We start from the raw sequence: 18,878 nt of genomic DNA on the forward strand, positions 1-18,878 counted from the left end.
TCAGCTCTCACTTCTCAGAGAGCTCTGACTCTAAGCTGAGGTCCCCAGAGTATGCAGGGTAAATAATGCCTAATAAAGAGATAACAATTTTTAAAAATCCTCTGGAGAGAGGAGGGATCGGATTGTGGTCCCTTGCCCATTTCTCATTATGAAAAATGCTGAAGAAAAAGTCCTGTGTGAGGGGTGGTATGAAGGGCTGGAACTTGGTACCTGAGGCTGGTGTGGCATTTGCACTGCAGTGAAGAGGAGATGAGGAAAAGAGATAATAATTTTGGCAGATTTGGTCAAGAATAAGCAAATGTTAAAGCAGCATGAGAGCAACTCAGGAAGGGGATGCATTTTGCCCTGAGATATCTCAGAAAAGTTGACTCAGGATTCAGTATCAATTTGCTGCATAAGATTTTAATTACAATGCATACCAAACCTCTATTAAATTAAAGTTGCAAGCAATGCTGTTTATGAGATTCCCATTGGAGAAGTTATTCCCCAACGCCCAAGACAAATTCTTTTCATCAGTGTAGGACAAGGACAACTCTTCAAAATACAATTAGCTGCAGACTTCATTTGATTACATTCATTAAATACAGTGTGTATGGAGGGGTTTAACAGCATGCTCTACCTGCTCTAAGTACAGCATGTTCCAGCTTATTTGCTGTCTCAATAAAAACCACACGATAAAAACAACAAGGACTGTGCTGGCAATATTAAATTATTATCCTATTATTGTGCTCTAGCAGAGTGAACTGGGAACAGTGCTGAGAACTCATTTCTGCCTTGCCCTGGAAGCATGGGTAAATACCTTCACCTCTCTTCTCCTTTTTCTCATTTGCAAAAGGAATACTGGCCATTTTTGTGAAGAGTCCTGCATAAGTAGGATGTAGAAACTAACAGTTCAGCTCCATTTAACCTGAAACATCCATTTGAACTAGTCATCCTTGGCTCCCTTCCTGTTCAGAGAAAAGAAACTGCATGCTTCAAGATGAGATGCAGCTCATCTCCCAAAAATGCCTGTGTTGGCCTGAGATGCACCTTATTATTTTCCACTGTCTGTGAATGGCTCTGGACAGCTGCCTCAGATGGGGATGAAGGCACAGAAAAAGCTCCCCCTTTGTCTCCTTCCTTCCACAGGACACGTGTTGTGCCTGGCCAAGTATTTCAGTCACGTTTCCTTTCATTACCTGGCCACAATGTCTGCACACCCTGGGCTCCCCTGTGCTCACCACCTCGATGCACACCTTCCTTTTTAAAGCAAGCACTGTGTATTGTTTATGAAAACAGTGTAAGGACTAATTAACTTCTCTGTCTTTTTTCCCCCCCTTTTTTTTTTTTTAATCTATTTTAAATTTTTTCCATAGGCTGCAGGGCTCATACCAGAACCTGAATGGAGGCTACCTCTCAGATGCTTTAGTAGACCTCACAGGTGGAGTCCAGGTGCAGTTTTCACTGAAGGAGCCACCTTCTGATCTGGAGGAGATCCTGAGAGCAGCTGACACGTCTGGGTGTCTCATGGGCTGCAGCACCTCAGGCCAGGTGAGTCACAGGGCTGGTCACACCCACTCTCTTGGGTCACTGGCTTTGCACAAAGGCTGCTCTTTGCAGGGGAAAAGGAAACCCATCCGCACTCTGTAAAATAGTTACAGTTTATGGGTGCCCCAAGGGATCCTGGCAGCAGAAAGTAGATATGATTCTTTGGTGAGGACTGTAAAGGCATTTGGGCAGAGGTGGATGGATTGCTCTGTCCCAGAGGGGGCTGCAGCTTCTCTCCTGGCTAATTCCACTGCAGTACTGTGGTGTCCTCTTCCAGCAGGACTGATTTTGTCCTCCTAACTTTGTGATCAACTCTGGCAAGGCCAAGACACACCTCTCTCTCTTCTGTGAAAGGATGCAATGTGACCGTGTTCACGGGGGTCTGAGGATGAGGGAAGAGACGAGGATCTGACTCCATGCTTCAGAAGGCTGATTTATTATTTTATGATATATATTATATTAAAACTATACTAAAAGAATAGAAGAGAAGATTTCATCAGAAGGCTAGCTAAGAATAGAAAAGGAAAGAATGATAACAAAGGTTTGTGGCTCGGACAGAGAGTCTGAGCCAGCTGACTGTGATTGGCCATTAATTAGAAACAACCAACATGGGCCAATCCCAGATCCACCTGTTGCATTCCACAGCAGCAGATAACCATTGGTTAAATTTTGTTCCTGAGGCTTCTCAGCTTCTCAGGAGGAGAAATCCTAAGGAAAGGATTTTTCATAAAAGATGCCTGTGACAGATGCAATCCTCTCATTGTGGCTTGCAGCCTTACTGGTATTAATGCTGGGCAGTTGCAAAGGGCTTTGTGATATTCAGCACGTACCTTTGATGAAATATCTGCAAGGCTTCCCCTAGAGCATGTGGCAGTGAAGTGTGTGACACTGCTCTTGGGGTGCCTGCCCCCTCAGGACAGGAGGCTTGGCTGCTGCAAGCAAGCCAAGGACTGTTCTCTCAGCTCAGGTGGAGTGGGAGCAGCCACATTCCTGGAGGAGCATCTCTGAGGAGCTGCTGTGGTCAGAGCCCAGGCTTTGTTTAGTGCAAATGGCACTGCTGGGAGCTGCTGGCTGTGTCTGTGTGGTGTGGCAGGAGCTAAAAGCTGTGCTTTCTCCCTTCTGCAGTCGAGGAGGAACATAGAGCTGAGGAATGGGATTGTGCAGGGCCATGCCTACACCGTCACAGGAGCTGTGAAGGTAAGGTCAGGGACTTGATCCTGCCTGCAGATCTTGTGCTGATGATCCACCACAGGGCAGTGGTGCTGCTGGTCCAGTAAGAGGGATGTGAATTAGCTCCACGCTCAGGGGGCATTGCTGAAAGCCCATTGCTCAAATTCCAAGAGATGGAAGGACTCTGGCACAACAAAAAGAGGGAGGATATCCGGATCCATGTTGTTTTCTAATGGAAAATGCAACTGAAATTTACTTTTCTTGTGGGACACTTCAGCAGTGTGTCCCAAATACAATGCAATACCAGTGTGTCAAATCCAACATTTCTGGAGATTTTTGTTCCATGCTGACTCTTTAAAAATGTGCTTTTGTGTTTCAAATGCAAGTAGAAGCACTGGCTGAAATTGTGGGATTTGTCATATGATGCAAATCTACATTTGTTCAGCTCAATCACAAGCTGCCAAAAATCACTGTGTGAAAAGTAAATCGCTGGTTCAAGAACAGCGTTTCTCCATCTTTTAAAGCTGTTGTACTCATGCAGAACTGCTCCTGGCTGAATATTAATATTGATGATCTGAGAACCAATTTATCACATGGATCAAAAGAAATTAAGGATTTTTTACAGCCAGAAGTCAGAACATGGCTTAGCCCAGTAAGCTGTAGTGCACACAGGGAGAGTTAACAGTGAAGAGAGAAACCAAACAATAGCTATGCTGTCAAGCAAGATAGCTACAAAACCTTTGAATCTTGGAACCTAAAGTAGCTTGGAAAGGGGATGTTGCTTTCCCTAAGCTACTTTCTCCCTTATCCCCCCTCTCTCTGTTGGTTTTCTCGTGCCATGGCATGCTTGGTGCTATCATCACAGCCAGCATGCCGGATTTTGGAGGCAAGGGGCTACAAAATGGAAAGATGGGGATTGCCAAGCTCCAGAGAAGGCCCCAGCTGTCTCTTTGCAGGGCAGGGGCAGAAGGGTGCCCAGTTCTGCTGGAAGAGAAGCAGTTCTCTGTTCCTGGTGCGTGAGAGAGGAGAAACAGTCTTTGCCCCACTTAATGAAGTGCCAAGGCATCCAAGGGGTTGTCCTGAGGGGGAATGATCAGAGGCTGGGCCTTTGCCTGGGAAGAGGCTGCCATGGCATTGTTTCCAACACTGCCTGTGTGCCTAAGGAGAGCCAGAAAATAAAGGTTTGCTTCTCCTTTCCACTTCCACCATTTTGGCTTCACTCACTGATAAAAGTTAATTGCTTCTGACTTAAATCAGTGGCAGCAAAAGGAGGAGAGCACCAGAACCCCCAGCTGCTGCAAAGCACAGCCCCACAGATTCTGTTAATATTCCATTCTCCGTGCTGACTGTTGGCTTTCACTCCAGGCAGTCTGGTGACCTCATTCCTCAAAGTCTCTGCCTTTGCTGACTCACAGCATCAGATGTGCAGAATTAGGCACTGGAATTTCCCAAGGCTGTTGAATTCATGCAGTGTGACAGGAATGCTGCTGCTTCTCCCTGTGTCAGCTTTTCACTGTCCTCAGGAAAGCAAAATGGGCGCAGTTTTCTCTCCCACATCGTTCCTTTGCAGTGTAGCAGAAGGCACTGATTTTTCACTGCTGGGAAAATGAGATCAGAGGTTAAATCTGGTCTCTAAGGTGTAGAGGAAGTTCCATTTTATTACCCTTTTCTTCACTGAATTGTGAAAAGCTGTGGCTGAGTTTGTTTTTCTTTCCTCTTTACAGATCCCCTACAAGAATGGCTGGAAACATATCATCAGGATCTGGAATCCCTGGGGCCATGGGGAGTGGAAGGGGCCCTGGAGTGATAAGTAGGGTCTTAAAACTTTAATATAATAGTGAATCAATCTTTTATAAGAACCTCTGCCCTGCACCCATTTTAACAAAACAGATATTTCCAAATCAGTTAATTATGAGCATTATTTCCATCTGCATAGCAACTGCCTGCAGAAATCCAATCCAGGGAAAACTAATGCAGCCTTGCCAGGCTCAGGTGTCCCTTCTTGTCTGTGTGTATGCATTTTACCCAGTGCAAGATTCTACAGAAGTCATGGATGGAAGAGCTCTTATTTCCTGGAGTAAGCTCTGACCACATCCTTGGATGCTGGCTGGCTGCTTCTATTGAATCCTCCTGCAGGAGTCACACTTCCACCTTCCTCCTCTTTCTTCTGCTGCCATGAGGCTGACTCTGGGAAGAGGATGGTCAGATGAGTCCATGGAGCAGGGCAGCATTGAACACAGAAGGGGACAGAAGGGCTGCTTGGTTATTCCAGAGGCAAAGTGCCAGGGAATGGCTTGGGCTAATCTTTTGGATCCTTCATGCAGCTTTGGGGATGCAAGGACCACTTTGCTGCCTGTGTGGATAATCCAACATCCCTTTCCTAAAGAAAGGAATGATATAGACTGCAAAAATGTTTTGTAAATAAATAGATCTCAGTTTTCCTTTTGGAATTGCATCAGTGTTTCCATGATTAGAGAGATGTTCTTGTGCCACTCTTGGGTTATTTAATAGCGTCCCACCCCTCCCTGTTGCTAGGACCACACACAAGCACTCTGCTGAGAAAAGTCAGGCTGGAGTGTTGCATCTGGAAGGGTTGGTGGGTTGTGTGGACCTGTCTGAGGCTGGGATAACATCTCTCTGCTCAGGCAGCATCCTCCCATCCTTTTGGAAGGGTGGACTACAATCCTAAGTGTAATTGAAATGTCAGCAGCACCTTCACAGGTAAGCTGCTGCACAGATCAATAAATTATTGATTCACGTGCTGTTTATTTATCTTAAACTCTGCAGAAAGTACAATTATCACTTAATTGTAAACATGCTGCTTGGAAACAACACATCTGACTGGGTAATGTGCTCCCTGCATGCCAGTGGAATATCAGTGCTTCAGAGTGCTGTGGCCTGGTGCCTCTCCAGCCTGGGGACAGGTGACCAGGACAGAGGGGAGGATTCCCCACCCCAGGCTGGGCAGCTCAGGCACAGCAAAGGCGCAGAGTTCCACTTGTTGGTCCTGTTTCCAATGCACAGTTTGTTCACCCCTCCTGATCCCTCATGGCCTGACAGGCTGCTTAGAGGAATAGGCCAACGATGAAAAACTGTGCCTCACATCTTGTTGATTTGTTCTTTTTTGCAGCTCTCCTCAATGGGACCGCGTTGAGCCTAAATACAGAGAAGCCTTCCTCAGAAATAAGGATGATGGAGAATTCTGGTATTTCCTTATTGATCCTTTGTCTGCAGGGTTTTCTATTTGCCTTCATTATAGAAAAAGTAATTTGGGCAGTTCTCTGTTCTTGGTGGTGGCTCAAGGCACCCTGTGTTAGCTGTGTGCAAACAGCAAATTGGAGATTGTCCTGACCCTGTGGTGTCAGAGGAGACAAAACCTGAAAAAATGGAGTTGGCCAAAATTAAATGACAGGCTGATGAAAAAAAAAAAAAAATAAAAAAATAAAAGGGAGAGAAGTGAAAATCCAGCCCTCTGAGACCCAGTCATTTTGTCATACCACCTCTCCTCATAAAGTGTGTGCTTTGAACCTTGGACTGACAGGTGCTTGAAGGGGACAGCTGGCTAAGCAGGTCACTGAGCTTGTGCACTCAACTGCTCTGCAGGTGCTTGTGGTTTTTTCACTGCCTCTGATTGCTCCCAGGTACAGCTCAGCCATGCATGGGCTGTCCCTTAGAAAAACTGATTATTCAGAAAGTGCACACGTGCCCTGAGGGGCTCTGAGGAAAGCAGGGCAGCAGCAGGTGGGTCTGAAACACACCTGTGAGGCTTGAGTGAAGCATGAGCATGAGACAGAGCACTGTGGCAGAGGTGTGCTGGAGATGGCAGGGCTCCAGCAAGATACCCCTGAACGTGCCCTGTGGTTTACCCTGGGGCATTTGGGGCAGTCAGGGCAGCCCAGAATGCACTGAGAGCTGAGCTCTTCTGCAAGGTAGCAGCCAGCAGAGCTGCAGGAGCCTGCAGTGCTCTCTGCAATCTCCCTTTTTACAGACATGGGGTGAATATGGATACTTAACTGGTACTTCACAGAACCACAGGGTGGGTCAGGCACCACAGAGGGTGGAAGCAGGGTCAACCCAGAGCATGTGGCACAGAACTGTGATAAGATGGTTGTGGAATACTCCAGTGAGAGAGACTCCACACCCTCTCTGGGCAACATGTTCTGTCACAGACATCTTTTATGAAAAATCCTTTCCTTAGGATTTCTCCTCCTGAGAAGCTGAGAGGCCTCAGGAACAAAATGCAAACATTGATTATCTGCTGCTGTGGAATGCAACAGGTGGATCTGTTATTGGCCCATGTTGGTTGTTTCCAATTAATGGCCAATCACAGCCCAGCTGGCTCAGACAGAGAGTCCGAGCCACAAACCTTTGTTATCATTCTTTCCTTTTCTATTCTTAGCTGGTCTTCTGATGAAATCCTTTCTTCTATTCTTTTAGTATAGTTTTAATATAATATATATCATAAAATAATAAATCAGCCCTCTGAAACATGGAGTCAGATCCTCGTCTCTTCCCTCATCCTCAGACCCCTGTGAACACGGCCACAATGTTCCAGTGTGTGGTCATTTGCATGGTAAAGAAATTTGTCCTCATATTCAGGTGGAACTCCCTGTGCATCAGTTTCTGCCCATTCCCTCTTGTTCCATTGCTTGGCATCACTGAACAGAGCCTGGTCCAACCTCTGACACTCTCCCTTCAGATACTGACATGGATGAGGTTCCCTCTCAAGGCAGAACAGGCCCAGCTCCCTCAGCCTTTCCTCAGAAGGGAGAAGCTCCAGTCCCTTGATCACCTTTGCAGCCTCCACTGGACCTGCTCCAGCAGCTCCACATCTCTCTTGCACTGAGGAGCCCAGAGATGGGCACAGCTCTCCAGATGTGCCTCACCAGGGCTGAGCAGAGGGACAGGATTCCCTCCTTTACCTCTTGGCAATGTTCCTCTGTCCAGAACTGAACGATGACATTTCCCTCCTTCTCTGCAGGATGTCCTGTAAGGACTTCCAGGAGCAGTTTTCCTGGCTGTATATCTGTAACAACACCCCAACATTCCTGGACTTTGGAGATGAGAGCAGCACAACAGTGTGGTCTCTGAACAGCTACACCAACCTGTGGAGCCCGGGCCTTCCCTCCAGGAGGAGCCGCTATTCCCGGGGTAAGGAATGCTCACCGCACCCACTGCCTGTCGCCTCCTCCTCCCCACTGGTGTGAAACATTCACTCTGAGCACCCAATCGCACAAGGATTGACTGCCAGGTGTTAATGCCTGCCTTTTCCCATCACAGCACTTATCAGCTAAACAGGCAGAAACAAAGCAGCAGCAGCTGCTGAGTTAAAATGGGAGACTTGTGATTTAGGAACCCTGGGCTCCTTGAGTCAAAATGAGCTTGTATATCTTCTTTCAGCCAGTTGAAGTAGGTGTTACTGGGGACCTCATCAGAAAGTCTGGTCTGGCAAAAATGCTGTTGATTTCACAGAGCAAAAAAGTACTCTGAAATGGAATGGATATGGAATGTCACAGACACATTTTATAAAAAATCCTTTCTTTAGGGTTTTTTCTCCTGAGAAGCCGAGAGGCCTCAGGAACAAAATGTAAACAATGGTTATCTGCTGCTGTGGAATGCAACAGGTGGATCTGTGATTGGTCTCATGTGGTTGTTTCTAATTATTGGCCAATCACAGTCCAGCTGTCTTGGACTCTTTGGTCACTCACAAGATTTTATTATCATTCCTTTTCTATTCCTTTCAAGCCTTCTGATGAAATCCTTTCTTCTATTCTTTTAGTATAGTTTTAATATAATATATATCATAAAATTATAAATCAGCCCTCTAAAACATGGACTCAGATTCTCATCTCTTCCCTCGTCCTGGGACCCCTGTGCAAACCACCACAATGGAATGAAAAAAATGTGCTACAAAGCTCTATTTTTTAAGGTAAAAAGGTCTTTTTGAGCTGATAAGACCAGTGGTTTTACTGCATGTGCAAGAACTCTTCTGGCACTGTAAGCTCCAATCAATAGCAGTATATTTTTACATTTTTATCTTATCTCATCTCACTTTTTTTTTTTTTTTTTTTACAGCTGCATCAGTGTTTGGGCTTTGTGTTTTTAATCTAGGATGGTAGTATCTGATCAGTGAAGAGGCTTCTTTTTTTTTCTCAAATGACAATCCTTGACTTAGCAGCAACCAGGTTTTGGCTTGCAGATTTCAGGCTCCTGCTCCCAACCTGATCCCCAGGTCCCAAGGTGTTGTAACAAAACAACGCCTGTGCTGCTGCACACCACACTCACTGGGACTGAGCAAGGAGCTGCAGGGGCTTCTTGTAGGCAAAAGGCTACAAAATGATGGAAAGATGGGGGTTGCCAAGCTCCAGAGGAGGCCCTGAACTGAGAGTGTGCAGGCAGAGCCATTTTCCTTGGAGCTGTATTTCCCAACAAGTGTTTCAAGTACAGTCCCTGTCCAGCTACAATCATTCAAATTTGCAACTTTCAAGGCCACCCAACACAGGGATCTGGCTTAAATTCTACTCTGCTGCCATCTCAGTCCTTTTTTCCCCACTTAGGGCAGTTCATTGCTTTTTTTTCTAGCCAGGAATGCTTCCTGTTAACCAAAGCCTTGGCCAAGAAGCAGCTGCTTCCCTCTGGTGCTCAATATTCTGTCTGTCCATCACAAACACTGGCAGCAGGGAAGAAGAGGGTAGCTTTGTACCATTCTGTCCTTTTCTATGTGTTTATCACCTCAAAGCCACAGTCCTTCTCAGCTCAGCCTCTGGGTCAGGTGCCTGATTAAGAGGCACTTTTCTGCTTTTCTGCTGCTGGGAAAGTGTGCCATGCTGCCATGGAGGTGGAGCAGATGTAGTGGGGAGGGGTTGAGAAATCCACACGACTTCAGTGACTTTGCCAGAGATTTCTAAAATGATGAATGTGCAATTAGTTTACCTCCAGATGCCTCAAGTTCTAGTGCTAGTGTGGAGCCTGCAGTGCTCTGTTGTAATGAAAGGATCTTGGAGCAGTGACTGCCTGCTCCTCTGGGTCAGCACAAGCAGGATCTTACACAACAGGAACATCCCCGAGCCTACTGCTAACCTATGAACACTTTCTCAGCAGGTGCAGCTTCTACAAACCCTCAGTATTTTTTCCAAGTGCTAGATCACAACCCAAAATCCTATAATGTAGCGATTTCACTCATGCAAAAACGCGCCGGGCACGTGCAGGATGAGAAAAACCTGAGGATTGGCTTTTTCATCACCACGGTAAGCACAGTCAGATATCATGTGGGCACTGTTGTTCTCTGTGTGGTTTATTTTACCTGTGTGTGGGAATGCAAGGTTGAATTGCCTTTTGGCCTGTTAAAAACTCAGTATGTGGTGTGAATTTCTGGGTGCCTTCTATTGTAGAGAACTCAGAGTAAAAATAGAGTCAAGCAGGCTTTCTTTTATACATGTCTTAAGGAAAAGGTGGCACTTTTAGTTCTGTAGCATCCCAGAATAGCCCTGGGAAGCTGAGGGAGTGCCTGGGTTAGGAGATGTGCCAGGACAATGTCCTGTGTACCAGCAGCACTGGTGGCATGCCCTGCTGGCTGGACACAAGGCATGACAGCCTCGAGCAGCACTCCAGGTATGGCAGGGAAGCAGATTGTCTCTTCTTCCCCAAAGGGCCTTTCTCACTCATCCTCCTGTTTCCTACCTGAAAAGCTGTATAGAAACATTTACAAAACACATGAGAGCCTTTGCTCAAGAGCAGTGTAGAGGAAATCCACTCAGACACCTGGGACCTCCACTACAATTTCTCTGGGGTTTTTTCCTGGTGACTGTCCAGAGAGGTGCCTTTTCAAGCTCCTTTCCAGCCTTTTCAATGTTCTCAGAGCATTTACCAGCCTTACTGAAAGCACAGTGGCTACTGTGGATGGATGCTAACCCTTCCCAAAGTATTTTTCTTGTTGGCTGATGACTGTGGGAGGCTATTGTTCCAAACCCAAAGCCTGAAAAGGAAGCAAGGATTGCTATAACCCTAATTTCTCCTCATTCTCCTCATTACTGGAGAGGTTTGCCCTAGTCCCAGACTTTAAATAATTGATGCCATAAGTTTAACAGCTCCTCATAAAGGAAGAGCATGGCTTTGTAGCTCATAAAAGAAAAAGTGTGTCTGAGAAATAAAAGATGTCATTAAAAGGGCATCCCTCCAGCAAGTGGAGCTCACTATCCCTGTGGGAGGATATCCTCTGTCCTGTGCAGGTATCAAGCCTGCAGCACTCCATTGGGCCAGCTGTGCCACTCAGAAAGAGCTGCTGCTCCTGATGAAAGGGAAATTGCTCCTTCCAGCATGCCCAAAAGTCACCAGACATGGAGGTCTCTGTGTGCTCTTGCATGATGCACGTCCCCCTTGGTTAGTTACCCATTTTAACAGGTGTGGCCTTCACTGGGAGGTGATGATAGAGGTCTTGGTTCCCTCAAAAAAGGGATTGTTTAATCAGGAAGCAGACCAGGAGATGGATTTTCTCTATTCTTGCTTTACATTTAAAATTTTTCTTCCCCTCCAGTTGATGCTCAGGTGTGTTTTGTCTCCCTTGGTATGAGATGGATCAAGGATGGGTGAACCTCAAGGAGTTTGTCAAGTCTAGATGACATGGCCTCTGTGGGCTGCCAGCCCATGGCTCACCTCAGGCTGCCTTTGGGCTCACTTGGGTGTCTGGCCTTATGAGTGACCTCCTGCACAGGAGCTGGAGGGCAGAACAGAGCAGAGCATTCCTGGAGGCACCAGGATTACTGTGGGGCACTGAGCAGCAAGGGCAAGGGAGCAGTTAGGCTGCTCTGCCACACCATTGTCACCATCATATTTTCTGAAAAAAACCCTTGTCCAGGATTCTTCTCCTGGGAAGCTGAGAAGCCTGGGAGAAAAAGGAAAACAAATTCTTATCTCATTTGCTTCTCCTGTGTTTTGCTGCTTTGGAATGTGTTTGGAGATTGTTTATCCAACAGGTGATTGTTTCATGTGAATTGTTACTTTTACATGCTTTTGCTTAATGATCAATCACCATCAAGCTGTGTTGGGACGCTGGAAGGAGTCACGGGTTTTCATTATTATCTTTTATCCTTCCTCTATTATTTAGTATAGTTTAGTATAGTTTTAGTATAGCATTCTCTAATATAATATAGATCATAAAATAATAAATTCGCCTTCTAAGAACATGGAGTCAGATTCATCGTTCCTCCCTTCATCGGGGGTCCCAAAAAATACAACACACCATAGCTTTTGTTAATATGATGATATTGGTGCACATTCATACAGAGGATTATACAGAAAACATTCCCTCATGGACACAATCTAAGTATTTTAATATGAGAGCTGCCCTACCAGCTCCTCACAGCCAGCCTGGTGTCCTGTCCTGGTAGCAGCAAAAGCCAAGCCCAGGAGCTAAAACCAGACTGGGTGTGAGTGCCATTCCCTCAGTTTATCTCCCAGTGTACAGCCTCAGTGCCTGAGAGCAGTCAGAACACCTCTGGGGAAGAGTTTACGAGGGGTTTCTTTGCACAAGGAGAGCGCAGTCAGCAAGATTCATGTGGCTTGACTCTTCCTCCCGGATCTGCTTTCTCTGCTGTGATTCATCAGCAGCATCATCCATATTGTATTTGCAGGAAATGCCCCAATGAAGGCAGGAATGGTGCATCTGACTCCATGTTTATTATTTATTATTTTATTATAATTATTTATGATAATATGATAATTTTATGAAAAATTATTATTTTATTATACTATATTATATTAAGGAATACTATACTATACTAAAGAATACAGAAAAGATACTGAAGGCTAAAGAGATAATAATGAAAACTCGTGACTCTTTCCAGAGTCCCAACACAGCTTGGCCCCAATTGGCCAAAAAGTGAAAACAACTCACACCAGAATCCAGTGAAACAATCACCTGTGGGTAAACAATCTCCAAACACATTCCACATGAGCACAACACAGGAGAAGCCAATGAGATAAGAATTGTTTTCCTTTTCTCTGAGGCTTCTCAGCTTCCCAGGGGAAAAATCCTGGGCAAAGGGGTTTTTTTCAGAGAATGTGAATGGCACACATCCGCTGTTCAGTACCTTTTGAGATGCATCAAATTGTTGCTGTGAAGTAAAAGGAGCATTATCCCCTGGCAGGATGAGAGGAGAATACAGTGCAAGGCAAGGATGCAAAGCAGAATGGACATATCTGATAGCTCTAGGAAGCCTTTGATTAAATATAGACGTGGAACACTAATACATGGCTGTGAGGGAAGTTTAATGTGGTGTGATAGAGCTGAGAAATGTATAGAGGCTGATTCTTATCTCACACCAGTTTTGATTCCATTGAGATATTAATCTGCTTCTGCTTTTTACCAGAAGGAATGTGGAATAAGGCTCAAAAGTGGGGGGAGAAAAAGTATTACAGCATTTATTTCTTTGCAGCACTGCCCATTTCTATCTGCTCAAAATCTGACCCATAATACTTGGCAGTCTGTGTACCTCCCAGCCCTCTGTAACACTAGTCATCCTCTTTTTTTTTTCCTTCCAAAATAGCAGTTTTATGTTATTGTCTCCCAAAGGCATGGCTCATAAATAACTCTGCCACGCTGTATAACCATTCTAAATGGAATTTATACACGCTGATATATTTTGGGGAATATGTTAAGAAAGGGGTTTTTATTATGCTATCTTTACATGTCATCATAGTAATAGCTGTTGCATTGTATTTGTTTCATCTCAGCAAAAAAATACTGGAATAACAGATGAAAGATCAGAATACTCAGTTTTCTTGTGACACTTGCTAGTTTGGATTGGGATTCTTGAAGCATTGTCATCTGGGTGACATTTTTAGAGGCCTCTTTGAGTCACAGACGATCTCAGGGAATTTTTTAGTAATAGCATTCATCCTTGATTCCTTCGTGAAATCTGCTTAATGTTAATTGAAGTTCTCTTTGAATCTCCTTAAGCTCATTTTGGCTTCTGTTTCTTTCACTTTCTCCACCTTTGACCAACTCTGATATGTCCTTGAGAAAAGCCTGTCCCCTGGCTGGGCTTTTCAGGCCACAGGGGATGCAGTGTGTACTCAGAGAGGTGTGGGGATGGCAGGCTGTGTGAGTGTGCTGCCTGATTTACTCTGGTCCCTAACAAGAAGATAGCCAGCTGTATTTTTCTTTCAGGAGAACTCCAGAGTTCTGAATCAAACCTTTCTCCAGGCTCGAGATGTGACCAGCTTCTTGATCCTGAGCCCAGGAACCTACGCCGTGGTTCCTGCTGCAGCAGAGGACCAGGAATTCCAATTTCTCCTACGAATTTTCATCAAGAATCGGGACTACCATGAGTAAGATGATACACACTCCTTAAAGGCCCCAGAGCCAGAGAGTGCCAGGAATTAACTCTTTGCTGTCAAGATGTGGCAATTTGCTTTTGGTGTGTCCCTGGAGGGTGGGGAAGGCACAGAGGAGGGTCAAGCACCTGGTGAGTGGGATCAGGTGTGCACTCAGCTGCACAAGGGTGGCCACTGCAGAGCAGGGCAGGAGCTCATCCGCAGCCACCAAGGGTCCCAGCTTTGCTACAAAGAGAGCAATAATTGTGAGATGTGTCCTCTACCCCTGATTGTGGGGACGTTTCTCTCTGCTGAAAAGAGGATGGGGAGCTTGTTTTCCCTAATTTTTAGCAGCTGTTCAGTATTTTCTTGCGTTCTGCTGGCTGGATGCCAGATGGAACAGGTCCCATTTTGCTCAGAGTGGGACCTGGAGAAGCTAAGAGCAGTGAAAGGCCTTAATCCTTTTACTCAGCCACCTCACAGACAGGCAGAGCTCCCTGTGGGCATGAGAGCAGCCTTGAAGATAAGTTTAGTGGAAAAATGGTGTCTGAGTCCATGCAAAGGCAGCTATTACCACACACACTCTCACATTACCACGTGAATGTGGTATTGTTTATATTTGGGTGTGGTTTACTCCAGGTGAGCAAGCTGTGAGTCCCAGCATTCAGCCTCACCAAATGACCTGCAAGCATCACTGTGCACTGCCTTCCCCTCAGAAAGCTTTAGACTGGATGTGATTGCAGCTCTGACCTCACTGGCCCATATCTTAGTAATGAGATTGCTTTCCAGGCTTTGGCCCCTGGCAAAACCAGCCCAGAACCAGCTGAGGCAGCTCCTGAGTTATGGAAGCAAACACAAGGAGTGTGTGCTCTGGGCTGGACTGCCTTCAGCAGAGTGAGTCATGTGTGAGACAGCCCAGCCCTGGAAGTGAGCTTTTCAGGAGAGCCTCTGACCCTCACAGACCTTCCTGAGCTCAGCCAGGCGTGGAGATGACATTCCAGTGGCTCTTTGCAGCACTTACCTGCACAGATGTTATAAAAATAGAACCTGGCTTGTCTAATTTCTCTACTGAAAGCAAAACTCAAGTACTGAATGTGATGTCTTAGCAATGGTGACCCTGGCCCAGTTTCAGGCAGGCTGCAGACATTTAGATGTTGCCTTTTAATAGCCCAGATGCTGTTTTTATTCCTGACTGTTAAGCTGAGCAAAGAGAAAGGAGGTGAAAAATTTCTGTGGCTGAAGGCAGGGCAGCCCTGTGTTCTGTGTGGTGAGGTCAGCCCTGGCATGCTCAGGGTGACACAAACTACCTTTCTGTGCTGGAGACTCAGCCCTGTCTGCACAGAGAGACCCAGGAGTGGTGCAGCAGCCTTGTCTGAGCTGGGCCAAGGCTGGGCCATGGGTGCTGAGCATCCTGTGGGGCTGTGGGCTGGGTGAGGGCTGCTGGTGGTGCCTGCCTTCCTCCACAGCTGCAAACCAGTGCTCTGGAAAGGGCTCTTTTCTCCCAGTTTGATTCTTGGAACTCTTTTCTAGGAACTCAAGCTCCCTGACCAGCCCAGGGCTGCCCATGGTAAGAGTCTGGAAACTGGTGCAGGTCCTGGTGGTGATCATTTGGTCACCTCTACTGACTCCTCTTCATCTGCTCTTTTCTCCCTCCACCACCCACTACTGTCCCATTGTTTGGCACCCTGCAGCCTTGCTGGGAGGGCAGGACACCTCTCTGGAGAGATGGGAGTGACAGCAAAGCCCTTCCTCTTCTCATGTGTCTCTTTCAGAGCCTGATTTTTGAGGAAACAGGTCTTGCATAGTCCCTTTGTCAGTCTGTCCATCTGTCCTTTTCACCTCACCATATTTAACACTTGGACAAACCAAATATAGCAGGGGAGAGAATGCTTAAAAGATTCTAATTTCTTTCAGTGTCTGTAAAATGGGTATATTTCTATAGGGGGGAGAGAGGGAAACTTCATTCCTGTGAGTGGGATTGGACATGCCTTCCCCATGGGAATGATTCCATTTAAGTGCTTGTACCCTATAAAGCACAGGAGACCATAGAGATGAGACTCAAATCAGATTTCTGCTGCTTTTCATCAGGATATCTTCTGAGACAGAGACATAAAGCAAACCACAGTTTGGAACTGGCTGTATCTCTAGTCCAACCCCCATTTTGTCCCCTCCAGCCCAGCCACCGTGGGTTTTTTGACTTCTTGCTGTGAGCTGTGCACATTGCCAGGGCTGCTCCAGCCCCTGCTGGTGCCACCAGCAAAGCCCTGCCACTGAGAGGCTGCTATTTACAACCTTCAGAGACACAGATCTTTGAAGCCAGTGGTGTGAAGGAGAACAGAAAGCTGAGTCCTTTCCTTGTGATTCATTTTCCAGCACACAATTAAGCCCCATTAGAGGGGTGGTGTGAATGGTGACTTTTTATCTCTTCCCACTGATAAGCTGTCAGTTTACCTGGCTGTTGTCCTTAGCCAGTGTTCTGACTTTGATGAATTGTGGTACCCACAGTTTCTGCTCCTGTTCAGGTATTTGGGCTTCTCTGCTATGAAGTATCTCATACAGAGATGAAGGCATTGGGTCTTGGGCTTAGATTTTTTCTGAAGATTTTACAACTTTAAGGATAATTCCCTGTAGTGCCTGGTGGATCTTTTCACTGGAAGGTTGGGAAAAAAAAATCACTTAACCATTGAATTACAATTGCTCAGGTATAGTCCAAGCTTGTCTTGGGATTGAGAAGGTACAAGAGAAAGGAAAAGTCAGCTCATGCTGTTTTCTTGGTTCACATGAATCTTCCCATGCCCTGAGCAGTGGTCCCAACCAAGGGCCACAAATAAGGATCAGGCCTTGTCTCTCCATACTCATGTACTGACTTGCTGAATTCCACCCTGGATGTGTTCTGTCATCTTCCTTAAGCCCTGAACTGTTCCTTCCTGGTTGTACCAGCTGCTAACACCCAAAATAAGCTTCTTCCTTCATTGCAGTCCACTTTCTTTTGGGGGTGTGAAAACTGCAGCCTGTGCTGCACATTCCCTGCCCCTCTAAAGTGCTGTCTGGATCTACAGACTTTTGCCCCCAGTTGTTTTGTAGCTGAATTATTTATGTCTGCTCTTTGTTTTCAATGCAGGATGTACCAAGACAGAACCAGGGCAGCTTCTATAAGGCTCTTTTCCTAAGACACGCTAAGCAGGTACCCTCTCTAAAACATATTGTTGGAAAAAACCCAAAAAAAACCCACATGCGGACTTGCAGAAAAACTGATCTATGATGTTGATACAAATCCATTTAGAATTTTTTTTTTTTTTTTTTTGGAAATGAAGCTCCATCTTCATGTGGATACCCTGAAAATGGTATTGATTGACCTGCCAAAACCCCCAGAAAAATGGGACATTCAGCTGGGATAGATTGTCTAGTGCCATATATCAGTGGAATATTGGAGATTTATAGTTGAGCTGGTGATGGGCTTGCATTGCATGTGTACTTTCTTTTTTTTTTTTTTTTTGCTTTGGTTTGTTTATTTGCTGAAAGCAATTAGAAAGCCTTGGGTAGTCCCCCCCCTCTCATCAGCATCATTTTCCATTTGCCTTCTCAGCACTTGGAAACCAGACATCAGTCAGCGTTTGAGTAATTGATTCCTGCTCTTTCAGAGCCAAGCTCTGTGTTCACAGGAGATGCTTTTAATGGTTTAATAAACTGTTATAAAGAACTCCTTGACTTAGTCAAGAGGAAAAAAATCGCTGTCAAAAGTCTCTGCACAATGAACCTCTGGCAGTTAATGGTTACTTCAATGCGTGAAGGTGAAAACGAGCAGGGATGCCCTGGGGGTGTCCGGGGTGGCTGATGGGCAGCACTGCCTGTGCCCCCAGCCTACACAGTGCCTGCTGTGCTGCCCATCCACAGCTCCCCATCCCTGCAGAGCAAAGCCCGTGGTGATGGGAGTGCAGCTGGAGTGGCCCAGCAGCAAGGAGAGCCTGGTCGTGCTCCAGAGAGGATGCTGCTGCTCCTTTGGTAGATATGAACAGAGGTTCTTGGTTGCCACAGTGCCTGAGGAAAAAAAAAGGGTTGGGCAAAAGTGACACAGGAGAAAACTTTATGCTCGCAGACATCTCTTTGTGCTTTATTTTGCATCAGGGCTCAACTATCGATGCCTCGCAGCTGCAACAACTCCTTAATGAAGTGATCTCCCAAGGTAAAGCTTTTGCAGCCCAGCTGATGCTTTTGGTGCTTCCCTGTCCTTGGACTAGAGTCAATTAGTCGCAGGATTTAATGGTGTCCTGATGGTCCTTAAACAATCCTCACTGTGGCTTCCTGCGCTGTGGGATGAGAGCATGAGAGGGGCACATCTGGGGGGCTGGAGCCAGCTCAGCCAGGTGCTCAGCCAGGCTCAAAGTGCTCTTAGGGCTTGCTAAATCAGCACAAGTGGCCTTTCTTGTCACTGCCATTTCCCTTATGCCAAGAGGGAAGTGTTTCCATCCGTGGGCAGGGCGAGCCCACAGAGGGCACCTGTCCCTGGGGAAGGCAGAGGTGTCTGAGATGTGCAGATTCCCTCAGCCTGGCACAGAGCCCTTGCTGCTGTGTGAGACCCTGAGCCAGAGCTGGGGCTTTTCAGCTGTGGGAGCCTTCAGCCTGGTGTCCTCAGAACGGTGTCCTGGTGCCTGTCACAGCCCTTGCTCTTGCTAATTCCTCCTGTTTTGTCAATCCCTGCAGATGAAATGACCAGCCTGGGAGGGAGATTCAGCTTTGATTCATGCAGAGGCATTTTAGCTCTGATGGATGTATCCTTTCAGCAGAAGCAATAAACTTCCCTGGTGCTGCCCATCCTTCCCTTGAGTTATGGCTGAGCTGAGCATCCCAGTGTGAGAACCTGCAAGTAA

At 46.2% G+C, this 18,878-nt stretch overlaps 1 protein-coding gene across 1 annotated transcript in view; it reads left to right on the forward strand.

Annotated features, from left to right (window-relative positions):
• Positions 1-18,878, forward strand: part of CAPN13 (calpain 13) — a 50,475-nt gene that overhangs the window by 17,933 nt on the left and 13,664 nt on the right. Inside the window, exons 5-15 of the mRNA XM_054630424.2 lie at positions 1,356-1,530; positions 2,653-2,724; positions 4,422-4,507; positions 5,828-5,902; positions 7,679-7,848; positions 9,799-9,944; positions 13,865-14,025; positions 15,541-15,577; positions 17,132-17,194; positions 18,136-18,193; positions 18,712-18,779. Of these exons, the coding sequence (XP_054486399.2) occupies positions 1,356-1,530; positions 2,653-2,724; positions 4,422-4,507; positions 5,828-5,902; positions 7,679-7,848; positions 9,799-9,944; positions 13,865-14,025; positions 15,541-15,577; positions 17,132-17,194; positions 18,136-18,193; positions 18,712-18,779 (1,111 nt within the window). The remainder of the gene's footprint in view (positions 1-1,355; positions 1,531-2,652; positions 2,725-4,421; positions 4,508-5,827; positions 5,903-7,678; positions 7,849-9,798; positions 9,945-13,864; positions 14,026-15,540; positions 15,578-17,131; positions 17,195-18,135; positions 18,194-18,711; positions 18,780-18,878) is intronic.

The sequence above is a fragment of the Agelaius phoeniceus genome, chromosome 3 (assembly GCF_051311805.1).
Source record: "Agelaius phoeniceus isolate bAgePho1 chromosome 3, bAgePho1.hap1, whole genome shotgun sequence".
NCBI lineage: Eukaryota > Metazoa > Chordata > Aves > Passeriformes > Icteridae > Agelaius > Agelaius phoeniceus.